The sequence below is a fragment of the Oryza sativa genome, chromosome 2 (genome assembly GCF_034140825.1).
Source record: "Oryza sativa Japonica Group chromosome 2, ASM3414082v1".
In the NCBI taxonomy this organism is placed as follows: domain Eukaryota; kingdom Viridiplantae; phylum Streptophyta; class Magnoliopsida; order Poales; family Poaceae; genus Oryza; species Oryza sativa.
This window is the reverse complement of record NC_089036.1, coordinates 20,026,283-20,049,106: the sequence shown is the minus strand read 5'-3', so window position 1 is coordinate 20,049,106 and position 22,824 is coordinate 20,026,283. Positions and strand designations below refer to the sequence as shown.

Genomic DNA, 22,824 nt, shown 5'->3' with positions numbered 1-22,824 from the left:
GATATAAAGAAAATATACATTTATACATAGTTTAATACAAAGTAATGTACAAGCAAGTAAAAGGATAGCGTGGACATGGAGAATTTACATTGACATTGTATATATGCTCCTTTTTAAAAGGAGGGGCAAAAGAAAAGAAGCAACCACTTAATTAGCATAATCAAGCTGCCATCTCTGACATGTGCATGGGTTTGTACAATCAACACCACAGATTAATCCTTGAAGGTTTTTTCAAGACAAAACAGAGTGCACGTCCTGGATATGATGATTCCATAGTAAAGTGCTGAACATTGAGCTATTTTCCATAATCTAATCGATTTAAATACATTAGTCATCAACCCGTAAGTTAATGGACTATTATTACTGATACTATATAAATATAAAATTCTAATAATTTTTAGTTACCTTTGAAATTATAAGTTGCTTATATTAAAAAGAAGTGTCCATATCAGTTACAACATGTTAATTATTAGTTTTGAATTTTAGAATTAAATTAATAAAAGACCAAATTGTGATACTAAGATTGGCACATATCATATTTATTATTTATGAATTTTATAACTATTAAATTAGTCTATGCTACTGTTACGATAATGCAATCCATCTAATCAATGGTCAGATTTTTTTAAACATGTGCGCTCCTAGGAAGTGTCTAATTAGGGCTATTTTAGAACGGAGGATTTGAAAAAAACAGGAATCAAATGTCACGTATTGTTGAATCCTACAAGGAAGAAATCCAAAGTAATTAGCAAAATATGTTGTTTGGTAACAGCATAGGAAAAAATATAGGAATTCTATGACTCAAACAAGAGAAACCATGAGGTCTTAGCTCATGTTGGTTTTTTTCTACAAATTCCTATGAAATGGCCCATTCTGTAGGATTTTTAAAGAAACTTAGTATAACAGCGTCATCCCTAAAAACGAGATTTTCTCTTCTTCATATTATATTTGTTGGAAGTATAAGGGGTTTTCCACAAAATTTATAACAAGGCAAGAGCAGTTAATAGATTGTTTCAATATTTGTCAGAGTATTAAGGTTTTTATGGAAAACGTGAAGGACGGTGTAAGTGACTTACATGCACGCCAGAACAGGCTGCCTACGGTAAAAGCTACCGGACACAATGCAACACTATGCCATTGGTATACAGTGAAATGACTGAGAGGCAGCCTATTGCCGGTTCGTATGTACTCCCTCCATTTCAAAATGTTTGACACCGTTGACTTTTTAGCACATGTTTGACCATTCGTCTTATTCAAAAAAATTTGTGAAATATGTAAAACTATACGTGTATATAAAAGTATGTTTAACAATGAATCAAATGATATGAAAAGAATAAATAATTACTTAAACTTTTTGAATAAGACGAATGGTCAAATACGTACTAAAAAGTCAACGGTGTCAAACATTTTGAAACGGAGGGAGTATGTTACGAGGAGTTTTCACACCTAAGCCTACACGTGTCATGCGTGTGAGGAGCAAAACAAATATCGAAAAATTGAGAAAAACGGAGTGGGATGAAGTGTTATTATCTTATGATTTGGAAGAGCCATTCCTTTGATCCAAATGATCATATAGGAATTATTTTCATAGGATTAATTTCAATCGTCCAAATTTCCTCCACCTTTTCATTTGTTCCGAAGGAGAGCTTAGTGTACCTGTAGAGATGAACATTACTACATTAGCATGTTTATGAAGTTAACGTTAAGGATAATGCTTAGCTACCCTTTTCTTACATGGATGGATTATGACATGTACATGAAGCAAAACAAAAGTACATAGATTTCACAGAGAGGGTGCTCATTGTCAACTTGGAAACTGTTGGCGTATGGATGGCAAGGGCCTTTTCTTCTTTTGACAAATGTGAGAGAATCTATGCACAAATAATTGTAACTCCATTGCCCCTCTGTATCTTCTTCACAGAATAAATATCTTTAGGATACATCCAGTTAGGAACTTTTACGCCGCAAGTGCCTCAATACTATAATCAAAACTCCTGAAAGAAAATGACCGCAAGGATTAAACAATTTGACATGCTAATGTGATCTCTGGTGTGATAGACATGCCCCTGAGCTTTTTATCCGATACTACTCTCCTATTCGAAAATATGTGTAATCTATGATCCATCACACTCAGCTTGCACGATCAGAATATAGCCAGCCAGGACAGGACAAGAACAGATAGGCTCTTCTCGCCTCTTGGCATCTATAAATATCGCCCCTGCGCCTTGCTCTCTTCACCATCCTGAACTGAATTGCCTGCACCTAGCCACATCATATATTCAGAGAGAGAGCTGAGAGAGCAGTACAAGAGTGTATACTACACTTAGCAGCTCATCAGTTATTAGTTCACTAGTTCAGCCACTGACCATCGAATCAATTCAGGTGAGATAATCTTGAGATAGATATACGGCCATGTCGAGGGTGCTGGAGCCTCTCATTGTGGGGAAGGTGATCGGCGAGGTGCTGGACAACTTCAACCCCACGGTGAAGATGACGGCCACCTACGGCGCCAACAAGCAGGTGTTCAACGGCCACGAGTTCTTCCCCTCCGCCGTCGCCGGCAAGCCGCGCGTCGAGGTCCAGGGCGGCGACCTCAGGTCCTTCTTCACATTGGTGCGTATGCCTGTCTCATCTGCTGCTGGATTCATCAGACTATCGCACATCTATACTGTAATATGTATGTGTCCATTATGTGCTAATTGATCCTTTGTACTTGTGTGCTTAATTCAGGTGATGACTGACCCTGATGTGCCAGGGCCTAGTGATCCATACCTGAGGGAGCATCTTCACTGGTAATTTATACTACTACCTGTACAAGTTAATATTGCTCGGTCTTATTCAAGTTGATTAGACATTATTAGGTACAAGTGTCACCTACATAGCCAGACAAATTTGTATAGGTGGTCACTGGTCACGCCATGATTGATTGCTTGCAAAGATTCTGTCATGCATGCTGTTAATCATTGTTTTTCCAGATTAATTTTCAATCAATGCATTCTATAGAGTATGTGTAGCTAATCAGGTGACCTTTTGATTGGACCACCTTGCTGCAGGATTGTTACTGATATTCCTGGGACTACTGATGCCTCTTTTGGTAAGCCTTTCCCCTGTACATCCTGCTTTAGTCTTTGCCAGTTTTGAACCTTGATGAGAATTGACTGATCAGAGAGATCCAGAGTGAACAATTAGCCACAATACAAGGTCAATTAATTTGTGGTAAACTGGTAATGTAGTAACTATTTTTTTTTTAAAAAAAATATGTACTAATTAATCAAAACAATATTTATTTGTCTTATCTAGGTTATAGCTTTCTCTGATCTCTCTATAATTAATTTTGTGTGTGATCAATGGTGATGCAGGGAGGGAGGTGGTGAGCTACGAGAGCCCGCGGCCAAACATCGGCATCCACAGGTTCATCCTGGTGCTGTTCCGGCAGAAGCGCCGGCAGGCGGTGAGCCCGCCGCCGTCGAGGGACCGCTTCAGCACCCGCCAGTTCGCCGAGGACAACGACCTCGGCCTCCCCGTCGCCGCCGTCTACTTCAACGCGCAGCGCGAGACCGCCGCTCGCCGCCGCTAATGGCTACCGACGACGGCGACGACGACGACGACCCTGACACCGCGACGACCGATCTTGCATGGACAAAACAATATAATCGAGCTTAATTAATTACTACTACTTCTACTGGCATTTTCTATTAGTTTTCCTATTTCCCCTACATTAATTTCACTGTCAAATAAGGCACACTGTGATTAGCTGCAGCTAGCTAGCTTTGCTCGTGTGTGTGAGCTAGCTAGCTCGTAGCTACAGGGCAGGCCTACAGACTACCAGTTCGTGCTTGTTTGCATGCACATTATCAGATTATCCTAGTTGATTTGTGAATTAATCAAGGTGATCATAGGATTGTGAGTGAGCAATCGCAATCGCAATGTGCAAGCTATGGTTGACTAGCAGCAGTGAGAGATCTCTAGCTAGCTACACTAGTTGAAGCAATGGCCATCCATGGCAGGAGAGTCCTAGCATCCCCCCTGCATATATGCCTACCTACTATTCAACTGCTGTTCTTCGATTCAATTCGCTGGTGCTTGCAGTGTACTTTGTTTGATCCTGTGATCACTACTTCTTGCCACTTGTTTTTGTAATCCGATCGGTGTCACTTTTTCTGTATCCCTTTATCTCACTTTTTGGTGACATGACATGGATATATATATATCTGTTTATATATGTATGCATGCATGATGCATGTATCTAATAATCTTGGGCGATTAGGCCGGCATTGTTCTCGCCGAACGTATCGGCTGTGAGCTTCAACGGTAAGCTGGTGTGTAAATGTATGGAGCTGGAAACATTCAGAGGCAGCGTAGATTCTTGACCTCCTTTTCCCTGTCATTTCGATCGTTTTAATATCGATGGTTTGGCTCTCTTTTTTTTTCCTGTGGATGAGTAGTATACTTCCTTCGAGCGGATAATACTTGTCGTTTTAGACAAAGGTATAAGGTCAAACTTTAGAATCTTTGATTATAAATTATTTTTAAAATATTTGTCTTTCAAATATGGTGACTATATGTATAGATTAGTCTTAAAAAATACATTAATAAAATCATGTATTTGTTAACACTTTTATACATATTATAATAAAAAATAATGGTCAAAACTTTTTTTTTTAGAGATCGTGTCCTTATTCAAAACGATAAGTATTATCAACTCGGAGAAAGTAGATAATAATTGGACATCATGAAGATGGAGTAAAAAATGAATTGGGGAGTAGATCTTGATCAAATATTCTCTGTATGTATCAATGTGTGAAGACATTTTTGTTCTCTCGAGTAATACGAAGAGCTAGATATGGCTACAAAAACTGTAGCAAAATTAAAATCAGCTGGTTACCTGCAAGAAAAGGGAAGATTCGGCCCGTTCTTTTCATCAACAAAAGTTAGATGAAGATTAAGATTTTCGTGGCACGCTTTTCAAACTGTTAAATGGTACGTTTCGTGCGAAAACTTTATATATAAAAGTTGCTCTAAAATATCATATTAATCTATTTTTCAAGTTTGTAATAATTAAAACTCAAACAATCATACGTTAATACCACATCGTTTTGCTTAAAAAACTTAATCTTCATCTTTATCTTTATGTAAGGAGATTCAAACACCACCGAAGTGGCCGGGCTCCGCTAGCTGGTTGCTGGGTTCTTGTCAATAGTTCACCCCTACGTCCCCGTCTTGTCCACACACTTTCAAACAAGCTTGTATATTGTATATTAGTAGAGCTCAATTCCAGAACTTCGTGTACTAGATCATGGATTTTAGAGTCCCAAATTATATTGTACGACCGATAAACCAACAAAAACACTCCGTCCGATCTTTTAATCATTGTCTTTTTAAAATTTTGCTGCAAATATGTAAGAATATAAGTCATGCTTAAAGTATCTGAAACCAAGTTACAACATATTAAAATAATAATTATGTATTTTTTATAAAACGAATGATCAAATGCATATCTCAAAATAATGGTGTCGTCTATTAAAACAGGAGGAGGTCGTAGTAGGTTTTAATTTGGGGTCCCTTAAAATGGAGATAAAACGGTTTTGGGTGAAATGAAATCATCCAGAAGTAAAAGTTGGAACCCAGTTTCCCATTTTGAAACTGGAATTCTGAAACCAAAAATGTAATTTGAAATCGGCAAAATATATAAATTTCATGACTCTGTGCTTTTAGTACATATACTGAAAATATGACAGAATTAATGGGCTCTGTTTCAAACATCATGCTTTTGATGTCGTCATCGTCTAATTGTGGATGTCCTGCAACCTATCAGGACACACAAACCTTTCGGATCAAATTCACTGTAGCCAGCAACAATGTACTTAGGCCTCTCACAGTGCGGGACGTGGCGCGGAACCTCGCGTCGCCAGCTCGGATTTGTGCGTGCGTAACACTAGAGCATGGAGCTCTGTTTGGTTGCTCGCCCCCTATCTGGGCGACAAGTTATCTCGTCGAAAACGAGGGCGCGTGCTGCCGTTCCTTGCGTTGTGGAGGTCGTTCCCTCGCTCGGCATCTTGCTCCCGTGCTGGAATCCTCAATCCTATCCGGCTCCGGTGAGGAAGGGGAGAAGCTAGAGGACGGGATGAAGAGAAATGCGACGGCGGTGACGAGAAAGATCAACGCGATCTTGAAGTGAGGAGGAGGCCACCGCCGAGGTTGCCGTCGTTGGCCGAGCCGCCGCCGCCGCGTGGGCTCAGGGAGGCTGTTGTTGTTGCTGCTGCTTCTGCCGTCGGCGGAGGGAGTGCCAAGGACGCCGCCGCCGCCGCTCGGCCTCGAGGAAGCCGCCGCCTCGAGGACCTCTGCCGCCGAGGCCACCATGCTGGCCGGAGACGAGTCCGAGGACGTCGCGCCGCTCAAGATAGCCGTGGACGTCGTGCCGGCCGGAGACGAGCCTGAGGACGCCGCACCACTGCTCCAGATCCGCGGAGGACGACGAGGCAACTGCCGAGGTTACCGTCGTCAGCCGAGCCGCCGCCGCCGTCGCGTGGGCCGCTGCGTCGCCATCTCGAGGCTACCGCGCCGCCTCCTTCGTCGTGGGGATAAGGATGAGGAAGGTCACGAGATTTTTTTAAGGCGTGGGGTCACAAGATTGGGTCACCAGCACTGTGGTATGGGGTGCGTAACCTAGAGATGAATTTTGGGCCAAAATCCTTGCTTAAATGGGCTGGAGGCACGTCAAGCGTGCCTTGCACTGCTACTGGCCTTACATATATACATGTACATGTCCGGGTATCCGCAAGTTCAAGTACGTGTACACGTAGCTATGATGTACATAAAGTACCTGCTCGGGTGTACTTTTTCGACAACCAGTATCTTCATGTAACTGTATGCCCCCTCTGTTCATAAGCAATTGCCGACGTTTAGAATAAAATTTTATTAAACCGTTAGAACTTTAAAAAAAGAACATATGGATTAACCTGAAAAGTACTATCGTAACATTATTATAGGCTTTTTACATTTTATAAATTTACACCTTCCATAAAAAAGAAACAATTTCTGGTTGACCCACAAATAATCAATTTAGATGCTTATAGAAATAAGTGGTCAAACTTTTAGAAGTTTATATTTGTCATAAAAATTAAATATTTATGATCGGATAGAGTATCCGGTTATATATGGTGGGTTGCCTGGAGAGCACCTGACTTGGACCAACCAGAAGCAAGCTAGCAAAGCACAGTCTAAGGGCTCCTTGATTCGCAGGATTAAGAAAGCGTAGGAATAGGAAAAATGTAGAATTTAGACATGAATGTAAGTGTAAAACAGATGATTGCAAAACACAGGAAAAACACAAGAATGACCGTTTGATTGAACCGCAGAAAAAACACAGGAATTGGATGAGAGAGATAGACTCAAAGGAAAGTTACCAAGAGGTTGAAGCTTTTGCTAAATTTCCTCCAAAATCTTTATAGGATTGTCCATTCTATAGGAATTCCAAAGGATTGGATATGATTCAATCATTTGTTTCAAAGGCTTGAAATTTTACTATAGGATTGAAATCCTCCAAAATTTATATTTTTTTCCTCCAATTCAAAGGGGCCCTAAAATGGGCTCCTTCGTTCCTCTTTGCCCGACCCTTTTCCTCCATCGATTCCAACGGCTTTGGTTGCCAGCGAAGGGAAGGGGATTAGGTAGTAGGATTTTTTCGCTTTTCTTTTGGTGCTTTTATGTAGTGCAAGAGTTCATCAACATCGCTTTTTTTTATTCCCATGGCTTTCTATTGATTCCAGTCAAATTCATCCATGGAATGGTCTCTGGCTTTACCATGGACGCTCCCTTAGAAGTAAGATAGGTTTGCTTCTTCTTAGGAGATTCCACCGGCCGTCATATTCATCTTAGGTGAGGCAACCATAAGAATGCAAGCCTCCTTCGCCACCAGTGGTGGATCTTAAGGGAGAAGCTGAGTTTTCATCGTTTTGCCATATAAGCCTCAACCTCCAAGCGGAGGTCTCTTTTGGGTATGCTTCCTAACATTTTCATCTACAACCACTTTTTGTTTCTTTGTCACCGTCATCAGCGTGGATCTAACTTGCAACGTGGTAAAGAAGAGAATGATCACTTCCTAGCAAGTCGTGTGTTTCTTTTGGTGGATCACCGTCATCACAGTTTTTTTCTAGTTTCTTACAAGCTCTTCCTAGCGAATTTTAGGAGTTTATGTTAATTTGACTATCTTCGAGGGTTTTTTTTAAAAAATTACTTATATTTACAGGTAAATAACTCATGTGTGATATGTACCTAGTTATATCTATAATCAACAAAATATATGAGTTTTAAAAAAAATCAACTAAATTAAGTGACAGAGAAACTAAAGAGAGAGTCGTGGCCAAACAGCACTCTTACGAGCTTAGCCAAAGACGGCAGCTACCACTATACGTTCCATTATGCCAAGCGTACACCGCACTGTGCCGGCCAGGCCGGCCGGTCGCCTCCCAGTCCAGGCGGCACATGTACCCGCACATGGCGATGATAGCGCGTCGCGCGTACCAAAAACCCCACAGGTCGTAGAAAAGACGTTGCATGCCGGCGCGCCGCGAGAGACCGACCGATCGCCGAGACAGACGACAGACAAGCGCCGCTACGGCGCGCGCGCACTCACACACGGATTTGACGCCCTCTGCTCTCCCCCGCGGCGCGGACGTGTCGACCCCCGCGCGCCGGGCCCTCGCCGTGTCCTGCCCCTGTGCGCGCCGGCGCCGTGCTCTCCTGGAGCAGAGGCGGCTTGTCATTTGTGCCTGCGCGGCCTCGTCCGCCTCGGTCTCGATCTTGGTGATTCACTGTTGTGTTCACGAACAGAATTCCATGGCACAGAAAAAGGGTCTGGCAGGGCAGGGCAGGCACCAGCTGGATGTGATGAGGATATGGCAATGGCAGCCACATACACGGCCGGTACAAGCTGGAGGTGACGGGGATGATCATGTGTGTGCAATGCAGTGCAAGCCCATGTGTCGATACGCGATCGTGGTACAGCGGGCAGCGGCGAGCCCTTCTTTTTCTCCTCCTACAGGGTCACTGGAAACAGGGCACCGACGCGTCCATGTCGCGGCACCCGCGCCCCCACGGGCCACGGACCGGTCAGTCCGCATCGCCTGTCCAGTTGTCCATTCCTCACACCCACCCACTGACCCACCCAATACTCCCAGTACAGCGACACGCGAAACAGTTCATCGTCAGCTCAGCACAGGGGCTCGTACCCAGGTGTACCAATCAAAACACTGTGAGAAGGCCGGGTTGTCTGCCAAGAGCCCATGGTTCTGGATGAAACCAAGCCAGTAGACAGTAGGTCCATGGCTCCATGCGATTCTTGTAGGAGCACGTGGGTGGTAAATGGTGTTACGGCCACGTGCATTTTGGGAATTTGGGCTTGTGTATTTTAGGAGGATGATAAATACTACTTGCTACATTTCACAATGTAAGACTTTTGTCCACATTCATATAGATGTATATGTGTCTAGATTCATTAACTTCTAAATGAATATAAGAAATGCTAGAAAGTTTTACAATCTGAAACGGAGAGAGTAGTAAATTATTCATCCGGTAGGGTGTAAACCTTGAATAATGTTTTCTTTAATAAACCGGTTTCTATAGTTTGCCAATTTCATTAAATGTAGCCATTGTAAACTGACCTGCACAATTAACAAAAAGAAATGTACGAGAAAAAAAAATAAATTTAAGAGGACAAGATCAAAGAATCATTTTTACTTGGTAGGGCATAGATTTTGGCATCCTCGATCTTCGTCGCGCTATTGCTAAACATTTCTTATGTTGGGATACTCTTTAGTTTCTCCCCTTTCAGATTTCACGTGTTGTAAGTAAAATGATGATGCAAACACCTTTTCTTTGGTAGACCCGTGTTAGCAGCTAACGCCTTCCACCACTCATGGACTGTCAAAGCTATGCTCCACATTATCAGTTTGATCTGCTCAAGCGAGATCCATGTTCTCTTTGTGTATCTTTGTCCCGTTAGAAGATGGAAGGACATCACCAAGGTATGCCAACAAAGCAAGCAATAGGTATTGTTTGACTAACCGCATGTATCTAGTTTTTTAGATGTTCACACTCTATTCTGCACGATTAGCCAAGTGAAGATCTTGCATTTCTTCGATGCTTAGGGCTTTCAGATAATCATCTCGTAGTTCGTGTTGATAGAGCCAAAAACGATGCTTTGTAAGCGGATCCCGCCTTATACTCCCCATGGCTTGTGTGAGCTTCCAAGTGATTCCATCATGTTTGTCGGCAGCAAGGTACGTGCACTTCTTTTATTGTGCTTCATAAGGTGATCAATTAGTCCAAGAGCACAATGGTCATACCCCCATTAGGTAAGAGGTTGAGATCTTGTATCTATGTGTTGTGTTTACTGGCCTACTTCAAGGCTCTATTTTTTTCTTCTGAAGAATGCATATACTCTTGGTGCAACATCCTTTGGACACGTGCCATGCATCCAAGCTAAATCTTACAAGTTGGCAATGGCCCCATCTTCTATTATTATTGTTGTGGCTGCTGCGGATAGAAGTATATCAGGACCTTCACATGCGGTGTCCAATTCAACCCATGTCTGTGCATTCATTCATGCCATAGCCTCCTGATCACTTATAACATCCTTGCAAATTTCTCCAGGTTTAACACCCCTAGTCCACCGTGTGTAGTTGGTAGACACGTTCTCATTTAATTAACCTTGCATATTTTTTCTGATATGTTTTCTGTCCTGCTCATAGAAAACGCTTTCTCTATTTGTCAAGCACTTCTATGGATTTCTTGGTGGCCTTTAAGTGTCGTAAGGGGATACATTGGTTATGAAGAGAGTACTGATTTGGCCAGTGTCGTGTGATCCGCAATTCCCATATTCCTTCCCTGCCATCTGGCATTTCTAATGTGATAGGTGAGATGACAATCCATTTTATCAAAAATGATTTTATATTTTCTTCATAGTTATGTGGATGAGGATAGTGGAAGGCTTTGACCAACAATTGTGGAATTGTACGGTATTAGTTGTAGAACTTACACGATTATACTTAAATGCTCATCAACGATTTTATAAGCTCTCCTTTTGGTCCTTATCTCCCCCTTGTTCATTTAATTGGATCTGGCAAAGTAAGCTCAACATGAAAATCAAAGTCTTTGGGTGGCTGCTGTTGATGGATAGAGTGAATACCAAGGAGCTTCTTGACAGGAAACATTGTATTCCTTTGAATGCCACTGCTTATTGCTTGACGTGTGGGGTTAATGCAAGAGAAACAAGGGAACATCTCTTCTTTCAATGTGAGTTCAGCAAGTCATGTTGGAGAAAGTTGGGCTAGGTTTGGAACTCTTCATTAGAATTCCATCAAATGTTGCAGGTTCAAAGAAATTTCTTTTCTCAGCATAGTTTTATGGAACTATTTCTACTGGCAACCTAGAATATATGGAATGAAAGAAATGGCCTTATTTTTCAAGGTATTCAGCCATCAGTTCACAATTGGATGAAGGGTTTGAAGGAGGATTTGAGCCTACATTTAATTAGGTTCAAAGAAGTTTATAGACCCACGGTTCAATCATGGATTGACAATCTGTAATCTTAGCTTTCTTCTTTTGTTTTTTTGTGTACTTCTTATTTTTCTTCTTTAATATAATTTAACCGTGGGGGCTTCCCCCACGGTCTTTGAGTAAAAAAAAATGGCTAATAGTGTTTCTTCTACCTCCAATTTCTCCTACCATGCATGTTTTCTCCCCAATCTCTGTCGCCTCCTAGCCAGTCAATTTCATTTTTCCTCTAACTGCAATGCCGCTCAACACTAGTTCTTCCTTATCCACTGCTCTGACGTACCAGTTCCCGAATTCTTCCTTACTGGGGTAGGTACGAAGACATGACCAGAATCACCAGATCTCCTGATGCTTTGTATGATTGTTTTGCTAATAAAATTTTATAGCCCCATTTATTCCATACAATTTGGTGTTGGCTACCTCACCGCTGGTAGTATGAAAAAAAAAATAAACGTGGGTAAATGCCACATAAAATGCACTTCATGGTATTTTCTTTTGAAAGGACACTTCATGGTATTATAAGAGTTTCAAGTAGATTTGCTCTTTCCCCCCTTCAATTCTAATAGTTTTACATTTAGATTTATTGGTTGTTTATTTATTAAGATATACTTCTGTTCTTCGAGAGGTATAGTACCTCCCCATTGTTTTAGTGATAAAAAATTAAATTGATTAAAATGATTAGAAGATAAATTTATGATTGGTAATGAAAACCGTAGATGGATCTTAGTTGTAGTTACTTGCTTTCTCAGAATTAACATGACCACCCTAGTCTTGCTAAAACAATAACAATCCATAATATTTTGGAAACACTTCCACGGGATTATACTTTTGTTCAAAATATATATAATTGCTTTTGTCAAAAGCATTTCATAGAGATAAGATTTTTATTTTCATTGTGTATTTTGTGGCAAAGGAAATAATCTATACTTTCTATATAGTTGGTGCCCACTAATAATTATTAGAAGCTAAAGCTCAACATGCAAGCATGCCACATCATCACCCACTAGCAATTACTATTCTATCACATTTAAAATCCCATGCAAACATGACACATCTTCACTTACTAGCAATTATTATTCTAGCATATTTAAAACCCATGCAAGCATAACACATCATCTATAATATTATATTATAGAGATCAACAAGTACTACCTTCGTCCCAAAAAAAAGACAAATCTTGGATTTCCGTGTCCAACGTTTGACCATCCATCTTATTTGAAAAAATTATGAAAAAATTAAAAAGGCAAGTCACACATAAAGTATTAATCATGTTTTATCATCTATCATCTAACAACAATGAAAATACTAATTATAAAAAAAATTCATATAAGACGGACAGTCAAACGTTGGACACGGAAACTCAGAGTTTGTCTTTTTTTGGACGGAGGGAGTACTATATAGTTGGTATGCATTAACAATTATTAGAAGCTAAAGCTCAACATGCAAGCATGTCACATCATCACCACTAGCAATTACTATTCTAGCCCATTTAAAATCCCATGCAAGCATGACATATCTTCACTCACTAACAATTATTATTATAGCATATTTAAAACCCATGCAAGCATGACACATCATCTATAATATTATATTATAGAGATCAACCAGTACGTGTCAAATCATCTTCCTCACATTATTTTTTGAACATTTCAACTTTTATCATTTCGATAATATTTAACATATACTCATCCATGAATCCCGCAGCAAAGAACGGGGTATCACCTAGTTGTTTATCATGGGGTGACCCCAATCAATTATGTGAACAAGGGTCAAGTTTATTTTGGGTCTCAAACTTTCACTTTAATCCAATTTTCACCCTAACCTTTAAAAAAGTTATTTTTCACCCCAAACATTTAAAAACCGGACAAGTTTCACCCTATGACTACCTTTAGTGGTAGCTTTTGTCACATCAATTGTGACGGCAGCATTTTATTCTATTTTAGCTACTAATATGACATTGGCTCCGTGTGCCAAACATTTTCCACCTCAGTAGAAAGGAGGGGAGGAGAAAAATGGGGTAGGAATAAGTGTATAAGGCCCTGTTTAGTTCCCCAAAATTTTTTCCAAAAAACATCACATCGAATCTTTAAACACATACATGAAGCATCAAATATAGATAAATAAAAAAAAACTAATTGCACAGTTAGGGAGGAAATCGCGAGATGAATCTTTTGAGTCTAATTAGCCCATGATCAGCCATAAGTGCTACAGTAACCCACATGTGCTAATAACGGATTAATTAGGCTCAAAAAATTCGTCTCGCGGTTTCCCGGCGAGTTATAAAATTAGTTTTTTCATTCGTGTCTAAAAAGCCCTTCCAACATCCGGTCAAACATCCGATGTGACACCCAAAAATTTTCTTTTCGCGAACCAAACAGGCCCTGATATGTAGAGCAATGCCAGGTTAGCAATCAGCAAGGTGTAAAGAAAAGCCATTGTGGTTTCTTACATAGTTTGCCTCTTGTATAATATGTAGCTTGCCTCTTGTTTAGGAAGTTTAGAGTGACAAATAACCGGTTTTGTGATTTAAGAAGACAAATAACCGGTTTTGTGATTTAAGATAAAAAGGGACTTCCGTGAGAATTTGAGCGCCACAAATAGACTCTACCTTATCAATGACGGTGTGCACGGAAGGTTTCTCAAACACATGGTTCTATATATCTGTATACATTTGATGGTAGAATTAGTTTCAAAGAATGTCAGCCTGTGTAATAATCTCAATGGATCACAATATCATGTTTGCAATAGAAGATACGATTTTAAATTTATTAGGTGAATGCAATTTAGTACGTAAACTTGTACAATGTTTGTTTTGGTGCACGATCATTATCTAGTTCGGACCAAAATAGCTTGGCATGGTTAATTTTATCAAGTTGATGTTGATTAGAACTATGACATACACGCATGTAGTGAGTATATATAAAATATGCTATATATAATGAATTTCATTTTGTAACACTATATTTTTCTCTACAATCACTATGCCTCATTATATCTTTTTATTAGACAAATGTATGTCTAAAGAGCAACCTTCTGAGATGTGTTTACGTAGTATCCTTATCAACATCTAAAACAAGATTAGCCATATAGTATCCTTTTGGCCTTGGTTAGCATACATCAGACGATTTCATGCCTATAACGAATATTTTACAAGTTCGTACACTATATTACACCCACCCAACAATTTGTGTAACAACAATGAAATTTACAATTTTTTATTTACCGTTCTAAAATGCATTAAGAATAGCATGCGTAGAATTTACATTATCCTTTTTATTCTATCAACCAAAACTACCGAGTGATAGAAAATGGAATACTCCCTCTAATTATACATATTTGACATTTATGACAAGATTCGATCAAACTTTAAAATTTTGACCATCAATAATTTCTCAAATACTTAGTTTTAAAACATATATAAACATATATATATATATATATATACACACACACACACATAGATTTGTCTCAAGAAGTACCACCATAATATCATAAACATATTCCAATATGAAATTGATGGCGAAATTTAAAAGTTTGATAGAATATTGTCCTAAACATTGCATATTTATGACTAGATGGAGTATGATTGATGCATAACAGAAAGTGCTCCATGGAAGCAACTCAATGAACTTTCTACACAAAAATAGTTTCATTGTTGTTTCCTACGGAATCATAAAAAACTAATATGCGGTAAACTCAAAGGGCATCGTTGCCAAACGATTCTATGTTACTTGCTACTTATTTTTTTTGTTTTACCCATTTTGAATTTATTTTGCATTAGCAAATTGTTGATCTCTTTGGCGCCACCAATTTACTATGATAGAGTCGATAATAATCTGCAAAAGGATTTATCCATCAAAAGCATTTCCTGATAGAAATAGAGAGACATCAAAACTACATCAGCAACAAGTACCTGGTTAATATGTGCAGCAACACATGGGATTACCAGCAACCCTGATTCTCCGAGAGCACCTCCAAGCTGCTCAACCACGGCAACCAGCACTGGCAATGTTTTCTACAGAGCATCAAGAAAGAAGTCAGTTAACTCAAGGGCCTAAAACATATATAACAATATCAGTGTCATGAAAAAAGAATGTAATAGCAACACACGAAAACGACTTATGAGGAGACTGCATGTAGCTCATAGACTAATCTGCATAACTAATCTTGTTTTAGGTGATGCATATCATGTCAAAATGACCACATGACACTGATTATGCATCCACATTAGCAAAATAAGCAACCAATGTACATGCATATTTGAGAAAATTTTAAAAGACACTAGCATGTAGATGTTATCTTGCAAAATAAGGTTCATAACAGTCCAACATGGCATCCCCAATCAGCGCCATGTGTGTGCATTCCATTGCGACAGTATGATTTGACCTTGAATGTGCTTAAACAATATTGGTGACTAAAGTGAGCAGTTATCGGTTCTATGGCCAAGATACACCTACCTTGTAAGTTGTCTTTTTACCTTGTATATTCACTCGACAAAAGAATGTGAAACTTAGGATAATCATATGTGTGCACTCATCAGCCAAGAAAGCCAACATAAAAGAATTTAAAATTGCATTTCCTTAAGTACCTGGGATACCAATGCTCTAGCCAGCAATGGTAGTTTCCTAAATCCTAACCCCCAGCAAGAGGCAACATATCAAAAATATAATTTTCTGCTAATCAAAATAAAGACTGACCTGACTGGCCACTAAAATGACAGCTCGAGCATACTCATTCCTTGCAAAGACAGACACTCCTCTTTGTTCAAGACGTGACAAGATATGCAATGCTGCAGCATTGAAAGCCAACAGAGCAAAGTGCAAAAGCCTATTACAGGAAATATGCTTCTGTCAAATAATATACACAGCAGAAGTATATTCAAGGAAGAAAAAAATATAGCACTGGTAGCAAAAAATTTAGTCTACTTAAGAGTGTCTGGATCCTATCTTCTAATCAAGCCTAAGTCTTAGCCATGCTTAGCAGTTTAGCACGACAGAAATTATCTCGTGCTAAACCCAAACTAACACTGTTAGCAAGAAAATAAATGTAATAGCGTCACACTTTTTACCTAACAATGATAAGTGATAACACCAACATATGAGTATATGACTTTTATGTCAAAATTCTACAAATTAGAATAACTTTTCCATGCATGCCTTTGAGGACACAAGTAATAATAATACAAAATATGCTATCATGAAAACATGATGTCAAGGATACAAGTTCATACAGTAAACAGCAAAACAAAATCACATTAAAATATTATTTTGTTTTTAAATTCCATATCAGTATATCAAGATTTGCTATGACAAGATTACGAAATAAACGTACACTCCAACAGTGACAGCAACAGCAAAGGCTTTTGGTTGAACAGATAAGAGCAGTGATCTTGATCTGCTTACTTGTATCCATGGGACCTGCGAAACGAAGGCATTTCAAAATGCGTCCTACAAACATTGTGCATGCATAAAATTGAAATTGATTCGTCACTAAGGTGGTGTTCTTTTCTAATGAAGATGAAGTTAGGGCACGCAAAACAAGAAAGCCATTAGCTCATGATTAATTACGATTTAATTATTACAAACTTGAAAAATGGATTTATATGATATTTTAAAGCAACTTCTATATAGAAAGTTTTCGCATGAAACACACTCTTTAGCCGTTTGAAAAGCGTGCTAACAGAAATCGAGGTAAAATCTGTATCTTAATCAGAAAAGAACACCACCTAACTAAAAAGGCAATGTAAGCTTAGGAGGAACAACGAAAAAGCATGCTAACAGATCATGCCCAAAACCGCTCAGTTCTGCTCTAGTTGAAATGTTGTCTGTTAGGGTCCTCTCGCTCTTTGAAAAGTATTGCCTATCAAGTTCAAAATAAGATACAGTCCTTTCCAAACCGTACTAAAGAGCATCTACCAGTTCATTAGAATTGTAGATAACATCTTATTTGAGATTTTTTTTTTCAGTTCATCAATTGACATGTCTTGATTTAGTGGATTATTTTCATCAATTGACGTGTCCTGATTTAGTGGATTTTTTTTCAGGTTGCATATTCATTGCTATTTCTCACTACCTTGAACTTACTATATGTTCCCTCTTTTCAAATTGCTACAAATACAAAGAAATTTCCTTTGTCCATGAGCCCTGTTTCATATTTCAAATCATTTATACATAATCTGGGTGAGCAAAATTTTTGGAGATAACCCATGAAAATAATTTATAGTATTCATGACATGTGTACATTTCTCTTTCTCCAAAGTAATAGACATTTGAAAATTTGATGCCAAAGCAGCTACAATACTAATAACTCCCTAGCTTGTCCACTGTCCACCCTCTTTCAATTAGTCGAGAGTTCATACATAAACTTATCCAACACATGCTTGAAACAGGAAACCATATTGAACCTTTTTTTTCTCTCTTGGTCCAAGTAAGCATCACCTTTATTATAACCTAATATTTTTTAAATTCAACAAATGCATGCAAGAAATGTATTAAACGAAATATTTTTCTATGTTAGAGACATACTAAGCTGAGAAGAATAGCACTTGTAACTGAAAAGCCCTGCTTATTTCCATCAACAAAGCCAGCAATACCTACATGGAAATAAATCAATAATAAGAACTAAAATTCAACAAACTGGTAATCTACAGTCAAAACTTTCTTCCGAAAGAAAGTAGATTGCATACCTTTTGATGTTTCTCGAGCAACCTGACAAACAAAAGACATCATAAGTGCCTTCAGTAAGCTTCCATCATTTCAAACTTGGACAGTAAAAAAAAAATGCATAGGTCTGAAGCATAATAATGAGAATGAAGTAATTAACAAAGAGTTAGAACTGCAACTCTCTATGGATGGACATTGATAGGGAGTACACTCAATATTCAGAGTTGGATGGAAACTAATGACAATGCATTCAAACAGAGAGCGGTTCAGTTAAAACCTATGAGCTTTCCTGCTATTTACTGTCATGAAATAAATGAACAAGGAACTCTATTGTGTCTTTTTAGGAAGCTCTACTGTAAATTCTACTCAAACAGGTGGTGGCTAATAATGTAATCCTGCCAAAACCTTATTCAGACAGACCTCAATCCCAGCCCATCCACGTGGATAGGCCAGGGAAGGGAGCAGAATCGCAGCCTACCAAACAAGGGCTGACAGTAGATCTAGAACACATTGGGCCTAAACAATTGAATGTTCATCAAAAAACCTGCTTATAATGTAAGGTAGTTGCATAGATATGGTGCAGAACAAGTCCAGGTATTATTTCATCAGAAAACTATAAAATCCAGAAAGAAGACAGGCACATAATTATGCATTCATATTAGCTATCTTTTGCAAGATAAGAAAAGCAACATACCTTTCCTAAAATAATGGGGATAAGAAGGGTTGTAACCAGACTTTTAAATAGTTTCTCTGTGGGCAAAGACACCCCAGCTCCAACACCAATGTACTTTGCAAGAGAAAGAGGTACCTAATTCCATGGTCACAAATAAATATGAACATATTTTACAAAGAAATAGGAGTTTTGGCTTTTGGAAAACAGGGAAAAAGTCATCCTTGATTATTATCTAAAAACAATAAGTTGATTGCTCAATGCTCATTATCTGAAAATACATACGAAGATTAATGCCAGAATTAGGAGGTTCAATGCTACTTGGAAGTCTCAAAGATAATTTGTTTCATAGTCAATGCTGGATTTTAGCCTACGGCCCAGGCAATGTTATAGATATCTTCAAGGTTCTACAGGGATGATGGATTGCAATCAAGTAACCATCTCTGATCAAGATAATTTCTATTTTTATCTAAAATAATATTTTCCTCCCATAATCAGTTCAGCTCAGGAGAAAAATAACTTGCTTCTCTAATGTTATTTTCAATACTAAAAAATATATATTACTTTTAATGGCATCAAACAAAACATTGTGTTGCAATGAATCAACAAAATTAAGTCGGTAGTTCGATAATGTGTTTATAAGTTGTTAGTTATAAGTAATGCTGGTAAGTGGTTCAGAAGACAAACTAGCAACAAAGCTTTGCTTACAATCATAATGCCCAGTAAGTTTGATATAGCCGTCATTGCGAGAGCAAGAGCAGTGTTACCACCAACAAGCTGCATAGCAGTGATAGAACTTGATTAAATTTGAATGCCTGGCTATATGAGAAAATATGCACATTATAAGCTATTAGTGAATAGAAATCTAGGAAAAGTTAGTACCTGAGTTAAGGTGACTCCACTTGATAATGTTGTTGGCATGCAACAAAACATAGCCAACCCTGTGAGATGTGTTGTCAATATCAAAGCAAACAAGCTATAAATAACATGAAGGCATGAGTTACTACATTGCAACAATAAATAATATAATAGGAACAGGGAAATGGGGAACACAATGAGAGCCAACATACCAGTGATAAATTCATGAGGGAAGAACTTAATTTGCATAATAAACTGAGCCAAAAAGGGTGTAAACAGCAAGATTGAGGCCTGCAAAAGAATGAAAATATGTACCAATAAATATTTAAGCAAACATATTTAGGCACTCGATAACAACATAAGAACTTGAATCTCTAACAAAAATCAGACAGGCAGCATGTGACCTCAGCTAAATAATTAAATGCTAGAAAGTAAATTGAATAATCAGTAGCATGAATGTGATATGCAACCCTATCCTGGATGGCTGGATCACAATGCAGCAAGCAAGAACTATTCTCAGCATAGATACATTTACAGATCAGAATAGTACTAGATCATACAGGTACAATTGTAATGGAACAAAAACTGGATCATACAAGTCCAAAAAGCCCTGCAGGCCAAGCTTCTAGTGCTGCACCAAGTTCCTTGGTTCGCAGAGTCAGTCCTATGCAAGAGGACGTCATTAGTGTGAGGTCATAGCACCACAAATATATGAATTGGGTTAAAACACTAACCTGAGATAAGGAATATCCCGAAGGTGCTGTACTTTGACAGTGAATATTTGTGAGCAAGGCATCCGAGTGTAGGATCCATGAGGGCCAGAGCAATCCCAGCAATTAGAGCTTAACATAAGAAACACACAAGCTAAGAAAATATGTACTTGAGCTTGTCTGAGGGATGCACAGACACATCTACGGTATCATCTCCATTGCAAGTTTGCAACATAGAGCAACTAAAAAGCACGTGCAGAGGAACTAACTAGTGCATAATTGGGTTCACAGAAACTTGTTGAATTTGGTAACTGGACCCGTCTACCCTAGCATTTCTCTTGTCTAATGAAATATCAGGGTCATTAACAAGTAAACTAGCTGGAGGTAATACTCCTATTGCATTACAATTTATGAGAATTGGAATTTCAATTGTTCCATGTTAGGCCGTGAAATTTCGCAACTCTACATCTACCTGTAAGGCACACTGCGTCCCACACACAAGTCCACCCAACAGCAGCAGCAATGCACGAGCTAGCTGAGATCGCGTAGAAGCAGAAAACTCACCTAGCGGGAGGAAGTTGCTACGCGCGAAGCCGACCAGCGCGGCTCCCAGCGAGGAAGACGCCGCCGCGGGCGCGGGGCGCTTGGCCCCATCAGCGCCATCCTGGAGGAGCGAGAGGGGGGCCACTCTCGGTCAGCAGCTGGAAGGGAACGAAGTTTACGGGGGCGAGGAGGGGTGTTCCTCGGTTCGGGGGGGAGGGCGTTACCGGCGAGGCTCCTCCGGCGGCGGCGGCGGCGGCGCGCAGTGGCCGCAGGCGGCGGAGGTGCGTTGGCCCATGATAGGAGGAGGCGGAGGCGGAGGCGGTGGGCAGGCGGGGGTGAGGGGGAGCCCGGGGTGCACGGAGGCGGACGGGAACGGAGAGGACGGTCGACCGGAGGAGGCAGAGGTGGTGGGTGGTTACCATCGCGAGGCGGAGGCGGAGGAAGCAAAAGCCGGCGGCGACTGGCGTGTGTGTGGTGGAGCTCACTCAGGTGGGGAGGGATGCGAGAGAGCCGGCATAGTGGCACACTGGATTTTTCACATTTTGGTCCTTTTAAAAAACTTATTTCGCAAGTAGACCCCTAGAAAAACTTATCCTAAAAATGGTCCTTTTTGGGGCGCCAGAGTGGCTGGCGCCGTTGTTCAACAGGACGGCGCCAGCCTCTTTGGCGCCGTCCCCCTGCCGACGTGGCGGGGCGATGCTGAGGTGGCTAGGGGGAGTGCGCCAGAGTGGCTGGCGCCCCCCCCCCCCCGAAATTTTTTATTTTTGTTTTATTTGTTTGATATTTTTTTCACGCTTAGGGACACACAAGAACCAACCATAGAAAAATTGAACTCAAATGAACGTAATATGTGACATGTAGAATTTTTTCTCTCCTCTCCTCTCTCCGAACTAGTGCAGAGGAGAGAGATGTGCAACTTTTTAATTTTTATTTTATTTTTTTGATATTTTTTTCACACTTAGGAACTCACAGGAACCGACCATGTAAAAAATAAACTCAAACGGACGAAATATGTGGCATATGGAATTTTCCAAAGCTCCACCGAAAAACTTCTCTCCTCGAAAACACAATCTTGCAAGCGGAATTTGGAGGTTTTAGTATCGCCGAACCCGGCGAGGCCGGGGAGAATCGGATGTAACTTTTTCTGTAGATGTCCGTGCATATATTATTTGCCTGATTCTGAGTCCGTATGAGAAAGTTATGCCTATTTTAATAGATGACATATTTTGTCCATTTTGGTAGAGTTTTGGAAAATTCTACATGTCACATATTTTATCCGTTTGAGTTTATTTTTTATACGGTTGGTTCCTATGTTCTCCTAAGTGTGAAAAAAATATCAAAAAATGAAATAAAAATAAAAAAATTGCATCTCTATGTACTGTTTAACTTATATATGTCATTTCATGTGGTTATATTTTGAATTAGATTAAGTAATTTCATATAGTGGTAGAGTGCATTATGTTTTGATCAAAGGGTTTTATTAAAAGAGTTATGGTCTAATTTTAGTGAAAGTGCAAAGTAGACTAAGTGGTATGCTAGATATTTTCAGACTTAGCTAAGTGGTAGTTCGAGTTTAAATTTTTTTTGTGGTTGGTTGTATCGTGATCCTGAGTGTGAAAAAACATCCGAAAAAATAAAATAAAAATGACACCGTTGCAACTCCATACAGAGAAACAGGAATGGAGGCGGCGGCGCCAGCCATGCTGGCGCCCTCCTCCCTGGGGCGGCGCCATGCTAGCGCCGCCCTCCTCCTGCCACGTCGGTTCGCGTGCGCCACGGTGGCAGGAGGACGGCGCCAGAGAGGCTGGCGCCGTCCCATTGGATG

General features: G+C 39.7%; 2 protein-coding genes across 2 annotated transcripts; one reads left to right on the top strand and one right to left on the bottom strand.

Annotated features, from left to right (window-relative positions):
• The first annotated feature begins 2,160 nt into the window (after positions 1 to 2,160).
• On the top strand, positions 2,161 to 4,222 carry LOC9266285 (protein SELF-PRUNING). The gene is made up of 4 exons (XM_015768632.3): positions 2,161 to 2,613; positions 2,731 to 2,792; positions 3,054 to 3,094; positions 3,360 to 4,222. The coding sequence occupies exons 1-4, from the start codon at positions 2,413 to 2,415 to the stop codon at positions 3,575 to 3,577; spliced, it is 522 nt and encodes a 173-aa protein (XP_015624118.1). The 5' UTR covers positions 2,161 to 2,412; the 3' UTR covers positions 3,578 to 4,222.
• Positions 4,223 to 14,705: 10,483 nt separating this feature from the next.
• On the bottom strand, positions 14,706 to 21,486 carry LOC4329548 (probable sodium/metabolite cotransporter BASS4, chloroplastic). Its single transcript, NM_001416639.1, has 14 exons — positions 21,224 to 21,486; positions 21,021 to 21,120; positions 20,481 to 20,588; positions 20,343 to 20,410; positions 19,959 to 20,037; positions 19,771 to 19,829; positions 19,597 to 19,665; positions 18,913 to 19,026; positions 18,242 to 18,263; positions 18,081 to 18,148; positions 16,888 to 16,973; positions 16,254 to 16,383; positions 15,470 to 15,571; positions 14,706 to 15,392 (listed from the first exon to the last, which is right to left on the bottom strand). The coding sequence occupies exons 1-14, from the start codon at positions 21,419 to 21,421 to the stop codon at positions 15,324 to 15,326; spliced, it is 1,272 nt and encodes a 423-aa protein (NP_001403568.1). The 5' UTR covers positions 21,422 to 21,486; the 3' UTR covers positions 14,706 to 15,323.
• Positions 21,487 to 22,824: the final 1,338 nt, after the last annotated feature.

Excerpts from the sequence above, each read along its gene's own strand:
- LOC4329548 (NM_001416639.1), bottom strand. The coding sequence starts at position 21,421 with ATGGTAACCACCCACCACCTCTGCCTCCTCCGGTCGACCGTCCTCTCC. Across the intron at positions 19,027-19,596 it reads ACTTACTGGGCATTATGATT|GTACCTCTTTCTCTTGCAAA; the intron begins GTAAGCAAAGCT and ends CCATGGAATTAG. Across the intron at positions 15,572-16,253 it reads TCATTTTAGTGGCCAGTCAG|AAAACATTGCCAGTGCTGGT; the intron begins GTCAGTCTTTAT and ends GATGCTCTGTAG.
- LOC9266285 (XM_015768632.3), top strand. The coding sequence starts at position 2,413 with ATGTCGAGGGTGCTGGAGCCTCTCATTGTGGGGAAGGTGATCGGCGAG. Across the intron at positions 2,614-2,730 it reads TCAGGTCCTTCTTCACATTG|GTGATGACTGACCCTGATGT; the intron begins GTGCGTATGCCT and ends TGCTTAATTCAG. Across the intron at positions 3,095-3,359 it reads GACTACTGATGCCTCTTTTG|GGAGGGAGGTGGTGAGCTAC; the intron begins GTAAGCCTTTCC and ends ATGGTGATGCAG.